The sequence below is a fragment of the Zalophus californianus genome, chromosome 4 (assembly GCF_009762305.2).
Source record: "Zalophus californianus isolate mZalCal1 chromosome 4, mZalCal1.pri.v2, whole genome shotgun sequence".
In the NCBI taxonomy this organism is placed as follows: domain Eukaryota; kingdom Metazoa; phylum Chordata; class Mammalia; order Carnivora; family Otariidae; genus Zalophus; species Zalophus californianus.
The window spans coordinates 143,174,605-143,194,386 of NC_045598.1; the positions used below are offsets into that span (position 1 = coordinate 143,174,605).

At 38.4% G+C, this 19,782-nt stretch overlaps 1 protein-coding gene across 1 annotated transcript in view; it reads right to left on the reverse strand.

Moving 5' to 3' along the window:
- Positions 1-18,065: 18,065 nt before the first annotated feature.
- CNGB3 (cyclic nucleotide gated channel subunit beta 3) overlaps positions 18,066-19,782 on the reverse strand; it is a 137,449-nt gene continuing 135,732 nt past the window's right edge. Inside the window, exon 19 of the mRNA XM_035727423.1 lies at positions 18,066-18,326. Coding sequence (XP_035583316.1) covers positions 18,066-18,326 — 261 coding nt within the window. The remainder of the gene's footprint in view (positions 18,327-19,782) is intronic.

Consider the following 19,782-nt stretch of genomic DNA (forward strand, 5'->3'; position numbering starts at 1 on the left):
ATCTTTGGCCTTTTCACAAGCAGACTGAGCACAACAGGTTTTGTAACAGCACCTGGTCTTCTAGGACGGGACTCAGAATATCTGAGTCCCGTCCTAGAATTGGGGAGCTATAGAGAGTTCTGAGAGAGAAGACTGAGTAGGAAATAATCTGTCTTTTTCAACCAGTCCTTCCATCCAGTAAGAAGTATTCACTTGTTTTTGAGCATATATTTATTGAGTAGCTTAGTACTGGCAATCACAGGCAACATCAAAATGAGTAAAATTTCTTAGTCGCTTCAAAGAGCTTATGATCTAATATGGAAAAGGAGACAGTATATGATGCTAAAATAAAAAACAAAAGAATAAGCAAGGTGAAGCGGCCCTTTGTGATTAAAGTAAGACTGTTTCTTATGCTGTTAGGCATCTGTAGTCAAGAGTGCAGAGGAGACTCTTGAACACCGCTGGTGAGATGCCCCTCCCTCCCTCCTTCCAGCACTCCTTCCTTTCTACCGCTGTCCTACGACTGCCCGGATTGATCCTGCCAGTCCTCACAAGATGCTCAGATCATAAACTTCCTCACTCTAACCCATCTCTGGCTCCTCTGTATGATCCACGTCCTAACCATACCCCACTTCCCTGCAGCTGCCCAAACCCTTCCACTCTGCCTTTAGGAACTGGGTCATTTATTAGCATAATCCCTTTGTGTTTTTATTCTAATTAAAACCTAGCCAAAGAACAATGCCTTTGTGTTTTTATTCTAATTAAAACCTAGCTCCCTTGAAGAACCTTACTTCCTCTGCAGTCCTCTCAAGTACTTGTTTTCTCTTCCTGATCTACCATTGGGCTTGGAGGCAGGGTAAAGTGTCCTCCTTGGTCTTCCCTTCTGCCTTAGATAACCTCTCCCTCTTCTTTAAAACCTCCAGTTTTGAAACTCTTATCATTAGTTTAGATCACTTTCTATCCGTCTGTAATAATCTTGTTCTCTGCCTTATCTCAGCCCTCACTCTTATTAAAGTCATACCCTAGACTTTATTACCCGTAACAAACCTTTCCTAATCTCAAGTATCCCATTTTCCAATAACAACCCACTTTACAGCTCACTCCCTCTAGTACCGCAACTTCAACAAATCATTCTCCATCACTACCTTCAAGTTACTAATCCTACCAACTTTTCAAAGGCTCCTACTCCTTTTCTAGACTTCTTTCTTTCTTTTTTTTTTTTTTTTTTAGATTTTTATTTATTTATTTTTGAGAGAGAGAGAAAGATCACAAGTGTACAGAGTGGCAGGCAGAGGGAGAGGGAGAAGCAGGCTCCCAAGGAGCCCGATGCTGGACTTGATCCCAGGATCCTAGGATCACGACCTGAGCCAAAGGCAGACGCTTAACCGACTGAGCCGCCTGGGTGCCCCTCTAGACTTCTTTCCTACTGACTTTGCCTTGGCCACTCTGTTCCAAGCATATGGACTTTCTTGCTCTTACGTGAATATGCCTGGCATATCTCTCGCTCAGGTCTTTTGCACTTGCTGTTGCCCCTTCCTGAAGAACTCTCCCTAGTCACTTGTGAGCTTTGTTCCCTCACCAACTTAAGGTCTTCATTCAAGTATCCCCCAGTAAGGCGTTTGCTGATCACTTCATTTAAAATTATACCTCTTTCTCCAGTACCATCTATCCCTCTTCCCTGCTTAGGTTTTAGTTATTTTGTTTCTTGTCCTCTTCACCCACTATCATGTCAGTTCCAAGAAATCAGGGGATTTTGTTTTTTGTTATTTTATTGATTGCTGCACCCTGAGCCTGGAGGAGAACTTGGCATTTAGTGGATGCTCCCTAATAGACATGGAAAAAAAAAAAGAATGAATAAGGTATGTGTTAGAGCATATGCAAGGATAGAAATTAATTTATATGAGAAAATGAAGTTTAGAGTGGGGAGATTTTCATCTCATCGTGGGGAGCAATCAGAACACTGGGGAGATCTTGGAGAGCTTCACAGGTGGCTTAGTATTTCATCTGAGATTTGAAGGTTACTTAGGGTTTTCTAATGTAGAGAAAGCAGAAGAACCTGCTGACAAAGAAATTGAAATTGTCTATGGCTTGAAGTCAGAAAGTAGTGTGGGTTGCAAACATTGTTGGTACAGGGAGAGGAATATGTGTTTGTAATAACCCTTGTATTTCATGACCGAATCTCTTTACCCACTTTTACAAATGGGATGTCAAAATTTCAACTCTGTTAATTTTTCACATTCCTATTTTAGTGAAATTTGTGGTTAGTCCATTTCTGAAGTGCAAGCTAAGTTTGAAACTTTACTCTCAGATTTAGAATATAAATATGATCCTTACATGGGAGACTTTACTATCATTTTGTCCCATGAAATTTTGAGAAATATACTTATTTATTTGAAAAACTCCTTCTTCAGGTGGATGCTGCTTTTATCAGATTAGGCCACGATCTTCATGTTTGAACAACAATGTGGTATCTTTATCCTTGGGTTCTGCCATACTGTGGTATGATCGTGGGCACAGGATTTTGATTTGTGTTTTGTATAAGGAGGCCTAAGATTCTGGCATAAACAACAGAGCTTGATTTATTTAAAGCTGGATGCAAGAAACTGCATCACAAGCCTGGTTAATAACCCTTAGCATGCACTGTGTGCTGAATTTAATATTACTTAGAGTTTCCAGCAGATAGGGTCCTTGTATCAGAGTCATTGTGTGCAATAGACAGAGATGACTAGGGCTACAAAGGGACAGTAAGAGGGGCTGTGACCTTTCAGGTAGGCTTCCCTTTCCTCATCTCAGGGAGTTATTGTCTAGAAATGTCAGGTTGTATTGCTTAACGATGCACATTTATTTGACCTTTGCACTGTCATTTCTAGTTAGAAAAGTTATAGTGGGAAAAATACAGCCAGTCATAAAAACTCATGGAGGAAAACATCAAATTTTACTACAGTGTGTGGGTAAGGTACTTAAAACGTGAATTTCAAGTATCTTTGCTTTGATTAGATATAATAAATTCCAGAACAGCATAATGATTAATAGCTTCCAAAGATTTTAAAAATTCCTCATAGGAAGGTAAAAGAATTATTATAAATATAGAATAGGCCCAAATTACATAAAGTACAGACTCTTTCTTCTCTTGGTGTTCTATGTAGCAATTTATCATCTAATGCATAACTGAAATGAAACAGTTTGTTATATATTATTTTAGGGTTATTTATTAGCAGTGTTTCACCAAAGGTGGTTCCTAGAATATAGGGAGGGGTCCAAATTATTCCTTTTCTGTGGGTGTACTTGGAGTTTTGGGCTCATTCTAATACAGCATTTGATATACTTGTACACTTCAACAGTAATTTCAAGTTCAAAGTTCTCTCTCATTCTTTTTTTCAAGTAGGCTCCACGCCCAACATGGAGCTTGAACTCATGATCCTGAGATTAAGAATCACATACTCTACTGTCTGAGCCAGCCAGGCACCCCAAAGTTCTCTCTTTTAGATAAAGAAAGGTTTTGTTTATTTTTGACATGGTCTGTGTGTGGGATTACCACACTTAGCAAACAAAAATACAGGCATCAAATTAAATTTGAATTTCAGATATATAATAAATAATTTCTTAGTGTAGATAGGTCCTAAATATGGCACGGGACATACCTATACTAAAACATTACTCATTGACTGGGTGTCTTGTATTTTATCTGGTAATATCCTGTTTGGGTGATTGCAAAAATGGCCACAATCCTTCCACTTTCTGTACCCACTACTTTGGCAATGTGACTTTGCAGTCCTCCCATCAGGAGGTGGATTTTATTTCTCCAGCCCTTGCATCTAGGCTGGTTTTGTGACTTGGCTAATAGAATTCTAAGCCTAGACCTCAAGAACGGTGCTCACTTCTGCCTTCTCTCTCTTGGAACCCTGTGCAGCCTCCAAGCCCAGGCTAGCTGTTTGGAGGATAGGAGACTATATGGATGACACAAGCCAACCCATCTGAGACGTCTAGACCAACAGCCCCCAACCAATTCAGCAGCTGACTATAGAGCATGGACTAGCTCAGCTAAGACCAGAAGAACCACCTGCTAAACCCAGCCCAAATTGGCAACCTACAGAATCATGATTATTATTTTAAGTCACTTAGTTTTAGTTAGCAAAAACACATTGATACAGTCTAACAATGTAAAGCAGAGGTGGACATTTTTAAAGACTAGTGGACAGCTTATAGGTTGTGTAGAATTTTGAGGGCTACAGATGAAAGTAATATGAGGTAATTTTTGTAATCAATTTTGAGCAAATAATACTTGAAGATGGCTTCAGGGAGACAGAGGAAATTGCTTATTGAATAAACACTTAGCTCCACAGAAAAAAATTTACTTATATAAAGAGATGTTGCTTTACTTCTTTAACAATGTAATGCTTATAAAGTGTAGAACTTCTGCTGAGTGACTCCTTGATTCCGTCTTCCTTTTCTGGGGATCTTTTCAAGATATATCCCTTTTAACCAGCCATTCTGCACTAAAGCTTTTGCAATTGATTACTGAGGTCAGACCCAGGTGGGGATTGAGGAATTTTCATATATCTATGCACCATGAGTTAGCCAGTTAGTCAACAGACTACTTGTTGCCTAGTCAAATGACTAATGAACATGGCTCTATCAGGGATCCAGAGAAGAGAGATATGTGGGCTAGTAGTGGTAGGGGAAAAAAAGAAAAAGTGGTAGGGAAAAGCTTAATCTTTATCTCTGGAGACCTCTGGATGTCTGGGTTTTGACTTTGGGTTAAGAGAAGGGTGATGGGATTTATGATGTGGTATTTCAAGTGCTAAACTCCTCTGATGACCCCCAGAGTTGGTCCTTGCTTAAGCTTTTCTACTGTCCTAATTGATTAATCAGCCTGCCTTCATTATATGGCTAGAGGGGTTTATGACCTCCACTGGGAAGTAAAGTTTTGAGCTCTCTTGTAACCTAGATTCCTTGCATAGATATTGATGGTTCAATCCTGAAACAGAATGTGATCAGGTCCTTGTGTGACTAGGAATGCTGGGAACTTGTTCATGGGATGCCAATCAGACCTCTCAGTGCTTGCCTGGGCTCTTTCTCTTGCTGCATTGTGTCCATTGCCTTTAAAAAAACAGTGAGGATGAGTGTGAGTATGAATATGAGTATGTGAGTATGAATAGGCTCTGTGGAACATGGTGAGTCCTTTCCAATACCCTAACTTTGGAAATCTTTGCACTCTTGGTGACCCAGGGCAAGTTAATGATTAGTATGTCTCATTTTCCTACTCTGAAAAGTGGTGAAAATGATAAAAATAATGACAACTTTGTAGGATGGTTAAGAAGATTAAATGACTTAGTAGTGGTACCACATTTAGAACAATAGCTGGCACACAGTTAATGCTATATATTAACTATTATTATTTTGAGCCTATTTGAAACTTTAGCATGGGGGAAATTTTGTCTCAATTTCATTTTTTGGGGTTGGGGGAGGCATGTATGTGTGTAATAATTGTTTTTTGTCCACTCACCTATTATTAAGAAAAATACCTTGTTTTAAAATAGTTGGTCTTGGGACACCTGGGTGGCTCAGTTAGTTGGGCATCTGCCTTCGGCTCAGTTCATGTCATGATTCTGGGGTCCTGGGATCGAGTCCCACATCGGGCTCCTTGCTCAGCGGGGAGCCTGCTTCTCCCTCTGCCTACTGCTCGCCCTGCTTGCTCTCTTTCTCTCTCTCTGACAAATAAATAAAATATTAAAAATAAAATAAAATAGTTGGTTTTTAATTGTTCATATTAAGTAGGTCACCGTGTGGTGGGGCACATAACATTAAAAGTAATTTATTGTTTGTCTGCAATTCAACATTTGCATTTTTATTGGGGCACATTCAAATGCCCTAGTGTGTGTTCAGAAAATAGTAGCGGGGCAACCATTTTGCATTCTTAATGATGTTTGGTTTAAGCTAATGCTAGATTTAGTTTGCATTTGCTGGATAGCACACTGTTTAGGCAAGGAGACAGGTGGGGGAGAGAGGTCCTGGAGGGAAGGATGTCAATGCTAATCTACATCCTGACAAGTGGAAACTTGTCACAAATACAGATAGCGCACAGGAGACAGCATGCCCTTGGGGAGATCAGGGCTGAGGTGGAGGGGTGTTCTGTACCAATAGAGTTTTGTCAATAGCAGTGATATTTACTGTGACTTGAAATTGAGTATAGGATATTGGAGGATAAACCCTGCCATCTTGAAAGGATCTGGGTGAGAAAAAAGAAAACCGAATGAGCACTTCCTAGGAATTTATAAAGCCTCAGCTGATACGAGTGAAAATAATATAGGAGAATAAGACCTGAAGTTCCAGGGGACCTGGCAGAGTAGGAGGACCCTAAGCTTGCCTGTCCCACAGATATAACTAGATAATACTCACATCAGTGTAAATAACTCCCAAAAGGACTCAAAGACTGGCAGAACAAACTCCACAACTAAAGACATAGAAGAAGCCACATCAAAGAAGGTAGGAAGGACTGAGACATGGTTTGGGACCCAAGGGGACCATGGCCATCCATGGTTGGGTAGGAGCTGGTGGCACAAAGAAGGGCGAGAAAAAGACTATCACACTGGGGAACGCACACAGAGAAGGAAACGTCCATAATATTTGGCTTTGAAAGCGAGAGGGGCTGAATTTCATGAGTTCTTACAACCGGCAAGACTTAGAGCCTGGAATTAAAAAAAAAAAAATCAGTGGCCCAGCTCTGGGAGAGCCCAGAGGGTGTTAGGAAGTGGAGTCCCTGCCCTTAAAGAGATGGCACAAAAAACAGCCCACAGAGATACAGCGTAGAAGCATCAATTTGAAACATGTCTGGGGCATACAGGAGGGAGTTATCTACTCATCTCAGAAAATGGCCTGGAGAGGCAGGAATCACAGGGAGACCTCTCTAGGAACAAAGTTGCGGGCAGGCATAATTCCTCTCTCACCTCCCAACATAAACACACAGCCACTTGCGGGAACCAGCATGGTGCTGAAAGTCACTATCTAATTTGTTTACACCAAGCCCCACTCCTGTGCTTTGGTGGATCTGTCTTTCCCAATCACACTTGCCTCACGTTCCTGGTGTTGCTGGTCCACTCCCCTAGAAGACTGACACAAACCCTGGCAATACCGTTTAGGACCCAAGCATTTTGTAGAGGCTTGGTTCAGGCAGTGGTGGCAGCAGGCCTCATTTTCCAAGCAGACCAGCGTGCACCTTGTTAAAATGTGCCCCACTCCAGTCAGGACCAAACACAGCCCACAACAGGCAAAGAGAACCTCTGCAGACAACTGGACTAGAGGAAAAAGCAGCCAGTACACAACAGCCGGGCATAGGCAACACACATAGGAGACATTCTCTGAAGTGCCAGGCCATAGGGAACAGGGGACACAACACTCCAGGGCATTACAGGACCTCTTCTTCATAAGATCATTACCTTCAAGAGCAGGGGACATAGCTGACTTTCCTAACACACAGAAATGGATACAGAGAGTTGGACAAAATGAGGAGACGGAGGAAGATGCCCCAAATGAAAGAATAGGACAAAACTACAGCAAAAGACCCAAGTGAAACAGATATAAATAATATGCCTGATAGAGAAAGTAATGATCATAAAGATTCTCACTGGACTTGAGAAAAGAGTGGAGGACATCAGTGAGACTCTTTTTTTTTTTTAATTATTTTTTATTAACATAATGTATTTGTTTCAGGGGTACAGGTCTGTGATTCATCAGTCTTACACAATTCACAGCGCTCACCATAGCACATACCCTCCCCAATGTCTATCACCCAGCCACCCCATCCCTCCCAACCCCCTCCACTCCAGTAACCCTCAGTTTGTTTCCTGAGACTTAAGAGTTTCTTATGATTGGTCTCCCTCTCTGGTTTCATCTTGCTTCATTTTTTCCTCTCTTCCCCTGTGATCCTCTGCCTCATTTTTCAAATTCCAGTATCAGTGAGATCATATGATAATTGTCTTTCTCTGATTGACTTATTTCACTTAGCTTAATACCCTCTAGTTCCATCCATGTTGTTGCAAATGGCAAGATTTCATTTTTTGATGGCTGCATAATATTCCATTTGTGTGTGTGTGTGTGTGTGTGTGTGTGTGTGTGTGTGTGTGTCTATACACACCATGTCTTCTTTATCCATTCATCTGTTGATGACCATAGGCTCTTTCCATAGTTTGGCTATTGTAGACATTGCTGCTATAAACATTTGGGTGCACGTGCCCCTTCAGATTACTACATTTGTATCCTAGGGGTAAATACCCAGTAGTGCAATTGCTGGGTCATAAGGTAGTTCTATTTTCAATTTTTTGAGGAAACTCCATACTGTTTTCCAGAATGGCTGCACCAGCTTGCATTCCCACCAACAGTGTAGGAGGATTCCCCTTTCTCTGCATCCTCGCCAATATCTGTCGTTTCTTGACTTGTTAATTTTAGCCATTCTGACTGGTGTGAGGTGGTATCTCATTGTAGTTTTGATTTTTATTTCCCCATCTGTGAGACTTTTAACAAAGAGATAGAAAAGAACCAATCAGAGATGAAGAATGTAATTGTGAAATTAAAAATACACTTGATGGACTAAAGAGCAGGCTAGAGAAGGTAAGGGAATGAATTAATGACCTGGAAGACAGAGTAATGGAAAGTAAGCAAGCTGAGCAAATGAGAAAAAACTATGCAAACTGAGAATAGGCTTAGGGAACTTGGTGACTCCATCAAGCATAATATTATTTGCATTAAAGGAATTCCAGAAGTAGAAGAGAGAGAAAAGGTGGCAGAAAATTTATTTGAAGAAATAATAATTGAAAAGTTCCCTATTCTGAGAGAGAAAACAGATATCCAGATCCAAGAGGCACAGAGATGTCCCCACAAAATCAACTTAAGGAGATCCACACTAAGACAAATAATAATTAAAATGTCAAAAGATAGCAATAAAGAAAAAAATTTTAAAGCAGCAAGAGACAGTTACATACAAGAGAAACCCCATAAAGCTATCAGAGGATTTTTCAGCCAAAATCTTACAGGCCAGAATGGCATGGCATGATACATTCAAAGTACTGAAAGGGAAAATTCTGCAGCCAAGAATATTCTATCCAGAAAGGCTATCATTCAGAGTACAAGAAGAGATAAAGAGTTTCTCAAACACTGAAGGAATTCATGACCACCAAACCAGCCCTACAAGAAATATTAAAGTGGACTCTTTGAGTGGGAAGGAACGACTGTAAGTGAGAGTATGAAAAGTAAGAATTATGAAAGCAGTAAAAATAGGTATATCAGTCAAGGGGTTCACAGAATAAAAGAATGTAAAATATGACACCCTATACCTAAAATGTGAGGGGGAGAGGAGTAAAAAATGGGTTCAAACTTAAGTGACCATCAACTTCATATAGACTGCTATATGCAGAAGATGTTATATACAAACATAGTGGTAACCACAAGTTAAAAGCCAGTAATTGATATGCAAAGAATAAAGAGAAAGAATCCAATTATATCACTGAAGAAAGCCAGCAAACCATGAAAGAGAGCAAGAGAAGAAACGATCAGAGAAAAACTACAAAAACAACTACAAACAAGTAACAAATGGCAATAAATACATATCTATTGGTAATTACTTTGGATGTAAATGGCTTAAATGCTCCAATCAAAAGACATAGGGTGACACAGTGGATTAAAAGAAACAAGACACATCTATATGCTGCCTACAAGAAACTCATTTCACACCTAAAGACACATACAGATTGAAAGTGAGGGGATGGAGAAAAATTTATTGTGCAAATGGATGTCTAAAGAAAGCCAGGGTAGCAATACTAACATTGAACATAATAAGAGACAAAAAAGGACATGATATAATAATAAAGGGGACAATTCAACAAGAAGACATAACAATTGTAAATAGTTATACACCCAATATGGGAGCATCCAAATACATAAAACAGTTAATAACAAACATAAATTACTAATCAATAGTAATACAACAATAATAGTAGGGGACTTTAACACTCCACTTACATTAATGGACATATCATCCTAACAGAAAATCAGCAAGAAAAACAGTAGCTTAGAATGACATACCAGACAGTTGGATTTAACAGATATATTCAGAACATTCCATCCTAAAACAGCACAATACATATTCTTTTCAAGCATACATGGAATTATCCAGAATACATCACACATTAGGTCACAAAGCAAGTCTCAATAAATTAAAAAAGATTGAAGTCCCCATACCATGCATCTTTTCTGACCACAATGCTATGAAAGTAGAAATCAATCACAAGAAAAAAATCTGGAGAGAGCACAAATACCTGAAGGTTAAATAACATGCTACTAAACAATGAATGGGTCAACAAAGAAATCAAAGAAAAGATAAAAAAATTACATGGAAACAAATGAAAACAAAACCACAACAGTCCAAAATCTTTGGGATGTGGTTCTAAGACAAAAGTTGATAGCAATACAGGCCTACCTCAAGGAGAAAGAAAAAAAGTAAACAGCCTAACCTTACACCTAAAGGAGACAGAAAAAAAACCCTAACAAACAAACCCCCAAACCCAGCCAAAGGAAGGAAATAATAAAGATTAGAGCATAAATAAATTATATAGAAGCTAAAAAACCCCAATAGAACAGATCAATGTAACCAGGAGCTTTTTCCTTGAAAACATCAACAAAATTGATAAACCTCTAGCCAGACTCATCAAAAACAAACAAACAAAAAACAAAAGAAAAAAACAAAACAAAACAAAGAGGGAGGATTCAAATAAACAAAATCATTAATGAAACAGAACAAATAACAACCAACCAACACCACAGAAGTACAACTGATTGTAGGAGAATATTATGAAATATTATATGACAACAAATTGGGCAACCTAGAAGAAATGGATAAATTCCTATAAACATATAGCCTACCAAAACTGAAGCAGGAAGAAACAGAGAGTTTGAACGAGCTGATTACCAGCAATGAAATTGAATCAGTAATCAAAAAACTCCCAACAAACAGAAGTCCAGGACCAAATGGCTTCACAGGCAAATTCTACCGAACATTTAATGAAGAGTTAATACCTATTCTTCTCAAACTATTCCAAAAAATAGAAGAGGAAGGAAAATTTCCAAATTTATTCTATGATGCCAGCATTACTCTGATACCAAAACCAGATAAAGACATCATAAGAAAAGAAAACTACAGGCCAATATCTCTGATGAACATAGATGCAAAAATTCTCAACAAAATATTAGCAAACCAAATCCAACAAAATATTAAAGAAATTATTGAGGCGCCTGGGTGGCTCAGTCAGTTAAGCATCTGCCTTCAGCTCAGGTCACGATTCCAGAGTCCTGGGATTGAGCCCCATGTCAGACTCCCTGCTGAGCAAGGAGGGAGCCTGCTTCTCCCTCTCCTCCCAGCTCATGCTCGCTTGTGCTATCGCTATCTCTGTGTCTCTCTCTCTTTCTCAAATAAATAAATAAATCTTAAAAAAAATTACTAACCATGATTAGGTGGAATTTATTCCTGGGGGGAGAGGGTGTTTTAATATTTGCAAATCAATCAACGTGATACACCACATCAATAAGAGAAAGGATAAAAACCATATGATCATTTCAATAGATGCAGAAAAGGCATTTGACAAAGTACATTTATTGATGATAAAAGTCCTCGACAAAATAGGTTTAGAGGGAACATACCTCAACATAATAAAGGTCATATATAAAAAAGTCACAGTGAACATCATACTCAATGGGGAAAATCTGAGAGCTTTCCCCCTAAGATCAGGAAGAAGACAAGGATGTCCACTCTCACCACTTTCATTCACTGGAAATCCTAGCTATAGCAGTCAGACAACAAAAAGAAATAAAAGACATCCAAATTGGTAAAGAAGAAGTAAAACTTTCACTATTTACAGATGACATGATACTATATGTAGAAAACTTTAAAAACTCCACCAAAAAACTACTAGAACTGATAAATGAACTCAGTAAAGTTGCAGTATACAAAAATCAATGTACAGATATCTGTTGCATTTCTATATAGTAACAATGAAGCAGCAGAAAGAGAAATTAAGAAAGCAATCCCATTTACAATTGCACCAAATGTAATAAAATACCTAGGAATAAACTTAATCAAGGATGTGAAAGACCTGTACTCTGAAAACTATAAAACACTGATGAAGGAAATTGAAGATGACACAAAGAAATGTAAAGATACTCCGTGCTCATGGATTGGAAGAACAAATACTGTTAAAATGTCTATATTACCCAAGGCTATCAATGGATTTAAAGCAATCCCTAACAAAATATCAACAGCATTTTCCCCAGAACTAGAACAAACAGTCCTAAATTTTGTATGGAACCACAAAAGATCCCAAATAGCCAAAGTAATCTTGAAAAAACAAAACAAAACAAAACAAAAAACAAAACTGGAGGTACCACAATTCCAGACCTCAAGTTACATTACAAAGCTGTTGTAATCAAAACAGTATGGTACTGCCACAAAAATAGACACATAGATCAATGGAACAGAATATAAAGCCCAGAAATGAAGTCACAATTATATGGACAATTAATCTTTGAAAAAGGAGGAAAGAATATTCAATGGGAAAAAGACAGTTCTTTCAACAAATGGTGTTTGGAAAGCTGGACAGCTACGTGCAAAAGAATGAAACTGGACTACTTTCTTACATCATGCACAAAAATAGACTCAAAATGGATCAAAGACCTAAATGTGAGACCTGAAGCCATAAAAATCCTAGAAAAGTACATAGTCAGTAATATATCTGACATTGACCATAGCAATATTTATCTAAATAGGTCTCCTGAGGCAAGGGAAACAAAAGCAAAAATAAATTATTGGGACTACATCAAAATAAAAAGCTTCTGCACAGTGAAGGAAACAATCAACAAAACTAAAAGGCAACCAATGGAATGGGAGAAGATATCTGCAAATGACTTATCTGATAAAGGGTTAATATCCAAAATATATAAAGAACTGATACAACCTGACACCAAAAACAAATAATCCAATTAAAAATTGTTCAGAAGACATGAACAGACATTTCTCCCAAGAAGACATACAGATGGTCAACAGACACATGAAAAGATGCTCAATATCACTTGGCATCAGGGAAATGCAAATCAAAACTACAATGAGATATCACCTCACAACTGTCAGAATGGCTAAAATCAATAACACAAGAAACAGTAAGTGTTGACAAGGATATGGAGAAAAAGGAACCTTTGTGCACTGTTAGTGGGAATGCAAACTGGTGCAGCCACTGTGGAAAACAGTGTGGAGGCCCCTCAAAATTTAAAAATAGAACTACCTTATGATGTAGCAATTGCATTACTAGGTATTTACCCAAAAAATACAAAAATGCTAATGATGTAATGTATAGTGATTAACATAACAATAAAAATTTAAAAAAATACAAAAATGCTAACATTTTTGCAATAAACATGGGGGATATGTACACACCCATGTTTATTGCAGCATTATTTACAACATCCAAATTATGGAAGCAGCCCAAGTGTCCACTGACTGATGAATGGATAAAAAAGACGTGGCATATATATAAATGGAATGTTACTCAACCATAAAAAAGAATGAAATATTGCCATTTGCAAAAACAGACACCGCTTACTGTGCTTTTCTACTTCTCAAACAGATTTTCCCACCATAGTTCATGAAACTATGTGTACTATATTAGTCTGCTAGGGCTGCCATAACAGAATACCACAGAATGGGTAGTTAGCAACAGAAATGTATTTTCTCACAGTTTTGGAACCTGGAAGTCCAAGATCAAGATGCCTGATGGTTTGGTTTCTCCTGAGGCCTCTCTTGGCTTGTAGATGGCAGCCGTCTTCTTCTTGTATCCTCACATGGCCTTTTCTCTGTGCATGAGCGTCTCTGGTACTTCTTCTTCTTCTTCTTATAAGTAGTCTCTGCAGTGGTCAGTGGAGACCTGCTCACATGCAGGAGAGAAGTCTCTTTGGCAGGTCAAGGCACTAGTGAAGAAGATGAAGTAGTGGATCTGTCTATAGTGGCTACCTATATGGCTCAGGAGTAACGAAGGCTAAAGGAAAAATCCTGGTGTTGACAGGGTTCTCACTTCTCTACTAGCCTGTTACTAGACACAACACTGAAACTTAAGTGCGTAGGATTGAGTTAATCATGCTTCTTGGTTCACTCTTCACTACCCTTATTATTTGTAGCTCTTGTTTTTTTATTTTTTCTCACATCATTTATTCCTATTGCTACTTTCATTCTCTCCTCCTCAATAGTATCTCTAATGCATTTAACATGGTTCCTTAGACAGGTATATACTTCTGAAAGACATATACTGTTTTGTGTATGTTTTAAATGGGAGCCTGTAGGGTGCCTGGGTGGCTCAGTTGGTTAAGCTCAGGTCATGATCCTGGAGTCCCGGGATCGAGTCCCACATCGGCCTCCCTGCTCAGCGGGGAGTCTGCTTCTCCCTCTGACCCTCTTCCCTCTCGTGCTCTCTATCTCTCATTCTCTCTCTCTCAAATAAATAAATAAAATCTTTAAAATAAATAAATAAATGGGATCCTGTAAACACTGCTTTTGTTAGTCAACAAAAGGACATGGTGTTGAGAAACTTCATTCTCTAAAATCAAAGACTGTCAGAATATTTAGTGTTTGAAATCTTATCAATAAGACTGAAACATTAGACTTTTCCCTGAAGGATCTCAGTAATTCCAATGCAGAGAAGCAGCCAGGTAAGTAACTTAGGTAAAAGTTTTCTGGAAACAACAGTCTGTTTTTATTTTAACTGAGTAGTTTTCAAGGAAACGTGACCCCTAGTATGCTTGTTGGCCCAGGCCTGATGTTAACCCCTTTACATACAGTTTTGCATTTCTTCTTGAATTTTCTCTTATGGAACTGCTTGAGAATTTTCTGGGATACATTTTCTGAAGTAGTACTGCTGAGTTCCAAGGTATACTGCCAGAATTTTGCTAAGTACTACCAGAATAGTAGCTCCAATTTATAAAGTTGCCAGCACTTGGTATTATTATCTGCTTTCAAATATTATCCAATTTGATGGGTGTAAAGTGATACTCCATTTTTGCTCTGATTTATATTTCTTTGAGCGCAAGTGAAGTCAAGAATATTGTCTGTGTCGATTGCATATTTATTTTACTTCCATGATTTGCCTATCAACATTCTCTCTCCCTTTAAAAAACTGGGCTTTTCCGTCTTTATACAAATAAAGCATAAGAGCTAGTCTTTGCCTTGTTATGATTTAAGTAGAAATAATTTATAGTTAAGCAGAAATTAGAGAACAATGGAGTGCTATATACTATGTGGTACTTCCTGAGAACGTGAAAGTGTACAAGATAATCCCTTGAGACTAGAACCATCATGGGTTGTTTTTAGAGGCAATTGGGAGACATTTGGAAGTATAGGGAAGAGGAAAGTGATGGAGGAGAGACAACATTCCATACTGTGGCAGGCAGCATGGACAAATGCCAGAGGAAGAAAGGTAGGTGGTAGTCCAGAAAAAGCAGGAAGACCAGAGTCAGTGGAGGTATGTTTGGGGTAGTGGTAATTAAATTTGGATAAATAAGACTTAATTGGTAGGAGAGTCTAGTAGGTTCCCGAGTAGAGAAGTAACATGGCCAAAAGGGGTTGCTATTATTTGAATGTGGTGTTCCCCTCCCTCCACCAAAGGACATATTGAAATTCTAACCCCAAAGATGAAAGCATTAGGAGGTGCGGTCTCTGGCAGATGCTCTGCCCTCATGAATGGGGTTAGTGCCTTTGTAAAAGAGGACCCAGAGGCATCCCTTGCCCTTTCCACCATGCGAGAACAGGGTGAGAAGGAGTCTGCTATGAACCAGTAGGAAGGCCCTAACTTTACCATGCTGGGCTATGATCCTGGACTTCCCAGCCTCCGGAACTGTGAGAAACAAATTTCTGTTGTTTATAAGCTACCCAGGCTGTGGTATTTTGTAGTAACAGCCTGAATGGACTGACAGCAGTATTTTAGAAAGATCTGACTTTTCTCTTGACAAAAGGATTGTGAAGGTAGGTCAGTGATTAGCAGAGATTGTAAGTAAAAAGTGATTATTTGAACTGAATGGAAAGTAGGTACTGAGGTGTAGCATTGGAACTGAAAAATAAAGGATAATTAGAAATATTTAAGAACTAAAAAGGATTTGGTGATACTAAATAAGCAATGGAAGGGCATTCTGATTACTGGGAAAATGAAGATGATATTTTCTAAAATAGGAATAGTTTGGGAAGGAAAATAAGCAACAGAGGAAGAACATAAATTACAAAGGTGTTATATTTTAATTTCTTTATAGGATGTAGGGGAAGAACATATTAAAAACATATTCAGGATTTTTTTCTGTTACTTTTCCCCTATTTCTATATTTTCTTTCTTTTTAAATCATTCTTTCTACACACAAACTCCCATTAATCAGCAAGCACCATTTAACAATTTCTCTACAGTCCCTCAACTCCTGAAAAACACCAACTAACCTTTGTAAAACTTGCCATGTTTTTATGATACTCCAACACTATATTCAAAAATGGTGACTCAACCAGATGATACATTTTATTATAGTGATCGATTCATACATGGTTTGCTGAATGCATCTATGTTGTAGGCTTTTTGGCTAATACGATTTGTTAAAACCCTCTCAGCAAAGTGCTGTTACAATGACCATCTTCTGGGACTTGGGAATAGCCTTATTATACAGAACTTCATGTTACACACTAATAGCATTTATTAGAATGGAATTCTGTATGTATTATTCCAACATCAGCTTGGCTTTTTTAGTCTCCTCACAGCATGAGACTTTAGTAATTATGCTAATGTTAGCTGATTCATGAGGACAACTTCCTAAAGTGCACTTAATTAACTTGGAGATTTTGTAAACAGCTGTACATGTAGGTTCTGCAAATTGTAGGGATATGTCAATCTGACATGTGTACAGTCTGCATTCCTAACCTCATCACTTTTACTAAAGCTGAAAACAATAAGAAGCTCAGGTCTGGCACCGCTTGAAGCAAATGCTCGAGGAAGACTCTGGGAAATGTCACTGTAGCCTATCTGAAGATGGGGACCTTCGGATTCCTCTAGTCTGAGTCTGTGGAGCCAGCTGAGTTAGGTAGATTGTTGCCTTTCAAGTTGGTATGAGGGAAAATGCTAGTTTGTTTCTTTAGCAAAGGGAATGATTTTTTTTAGAAAAGATTTTATTTGTTTATTTGACAGAGAGAGAGACAGCGCGAGAGGGGACACAAGCAGGCGGAGCGGGAGAGGGAGAAGCAGGCTTCCCACTGAGCAGGGAGCCCAACGCGGGGCCCGATCCCAGGACCCTGGGATCATGACCTGAGCCGAAGGCAGACGCTTAATGACTGAGCCACCCAGTCGCCCCAAAGGGAATGATTTTTCCAACATGTTGCTACAATATGTTTTTCTCCCTGGGTTTGTTGGTACCATTGGCCAATATTGCTCTTTAGGGGACTTTTCTGCAAGTCATATTTCACATCCATAAACTCCATTAGCTCTGCTTCCCTTCAGTCCCGGTGGCTGGGTTGATTTGATAGTTGAGTGACTCATCACCCTTGTTTGAATGGAAATCACCTGATATTTTACTTTGGACATTTTATTAAAATCTCATAATCCCCTACAAGTGAGAAGTAATATTCATATACATAGGACATTTAACCAAGACTAACAGTGCCGTGCAAGACTTTAACACACACACACAAATTGAAAAGGTAAGTTAATCACTTCAGGGCCAGGACCAAACTAATCAAAATAGAGGAAAGAAAGATCAAGAGAGAATGGAAGAAAAAGCCCTACTATATAAATTAGGAGAAATACCAATCACACAAAGCTAATGACAACAGAGAACAGGGATGGTTTTGAAGTAATCTTCTTACTACTGGGTAAGATCACACTCTCAGATAAGTCCTAGAAACTAAGCTAGGGATTTGTTTATGGTTTCTCAAGGGTCCTGGCAAGGTCTTTTCCCCTCATTAATTTAAGCCACAATCCTGGGTACAATCTCTTTGGGAATTAGCTAGATTACATCTAAAGATAATCAGACATTTATTGCGTAGCCTTTTCTTTGACTTCAATCGTCAGAACCTCTTCCCCAGCCTCTGCAGAAAGAGCCATGCTGATGATGAGGGATTGGCAAGTAGTTCCTGTGGGTAAAGCTGCCCTTCTAATTGACTGGGGCATTTCTTCTGCTGTAATAGAATTTGCTCTACATTCAGAGCTGTCCTGTGTTTTCTCTGATGGCTCTCTTCCTTTATTTTCATGTTCTCTTCCTTTACCCTCTCCTTCTTCGGAATTTTCACTTGCTTTCTGGAAGAAGCAGTTACAAAGAATTGGTTTTGAGATCATAATAAAGGACACTGGAGTCTTTTGATTAATATACAATGGCTAAGGATCACTACCAAGACAAAGACTGTCTGAATGAAGTTAATGTGGCAATCATGTCTGTCTTGCATTTGACCATCATTTGACAGCTTTCTGATGTGCTGAAGAATGAAGCTGAGCTGTCACATTTGACTTAACAGAGTAATTCTGGATTGCATTTTTGTCCCTGACAAGGAATTTTCTTCCCATTGTTCCTCATGCTCTCTGAATTATTAGACTTAGTGCTCAGGATTCCTTGCTTTTGCTTTAAAAATATGTACTTATTTATTTTAGGAAGATGAAATTTTAAATATTTATTTTCTAATAAAAATTGTTAACCAAATGCCATAAAAATACTACAGAAAGTATGGTTTTCCTGCTGCATAAGCTCATGGGAGAACCTCAGGGAGAAACTCATCTCTCTTTCCTCTTACAGTCTCTTCCACTTGTCTCATGGGTGCTTGAGCTATATGGTTTTAGAAACTATTATGCTTAGTATCATCTGTAGACATTTCATAGCAAAAAACATACTATGCTCTTCACTGATGATACTTCAGGTCAGTTTAAGAGAGGTTTGTACAAGGTATGAATGTGCACATGTAAAATTGAGAAACTTATTTAATACAATGACCCATATTTCTTTACCCCATTAATCTTTTACATAAATTATTACTTCTATGCTGATTAAATGAGGCATTTGGTTTATACTGTATTGCTAATTTTCACCACAGTATTTCTGTGTGGAAAGGAAGAGGCAAGTTTTAGTCTCTTGAGTGTGACTGATTTATAATATTTGCTTAACGATCTTCTGAAAGATCCACAGCCACCCATTTCTTACAGTTTTAGAGATAACATGACTAGATTCAGAAAACCTGAATCCCTGTTCTGTTTTTGATATCTGTCCTCATAGGCTTATTACAAGAATCAAAGAAATACGAAAATCAAGAGAGAAAAATAATAACATTTGAGTATCTTGAAATTTCTAGGAATTGAGAGGCAGCTCAGTGTAGGCCTAGAAGTCTGAGTACCTAGGTAATAGTTTTTGCTCTGTCACTTTTTGTGATCTTATCCAAATAAGTTGATCTGGAGCTCAGTTTCTTTGTCTATAACAAGAAGTTATTTTTGGCTACTAACTTTTGTGATATATAAGTGATAGAATATTTGTGAAAATATTTATTGGCTCATTGGTAAAATGTGTTATATATTTAGAAGTATGTATGTGTGCTTATACGTATGCAATTGATTCTCATTTTTCTTGGTAGTTTTGTTCTATAAAGCTGCCACAAACACAGAATTAGCAAATACTGAACCATTGCTCCTAGGGATAATGCAGAATTTGGTTCCTATGAGCCTCTGGCCAAATTTTTGTCAACAAATCAATATATAACCTTGTTTTATGTGT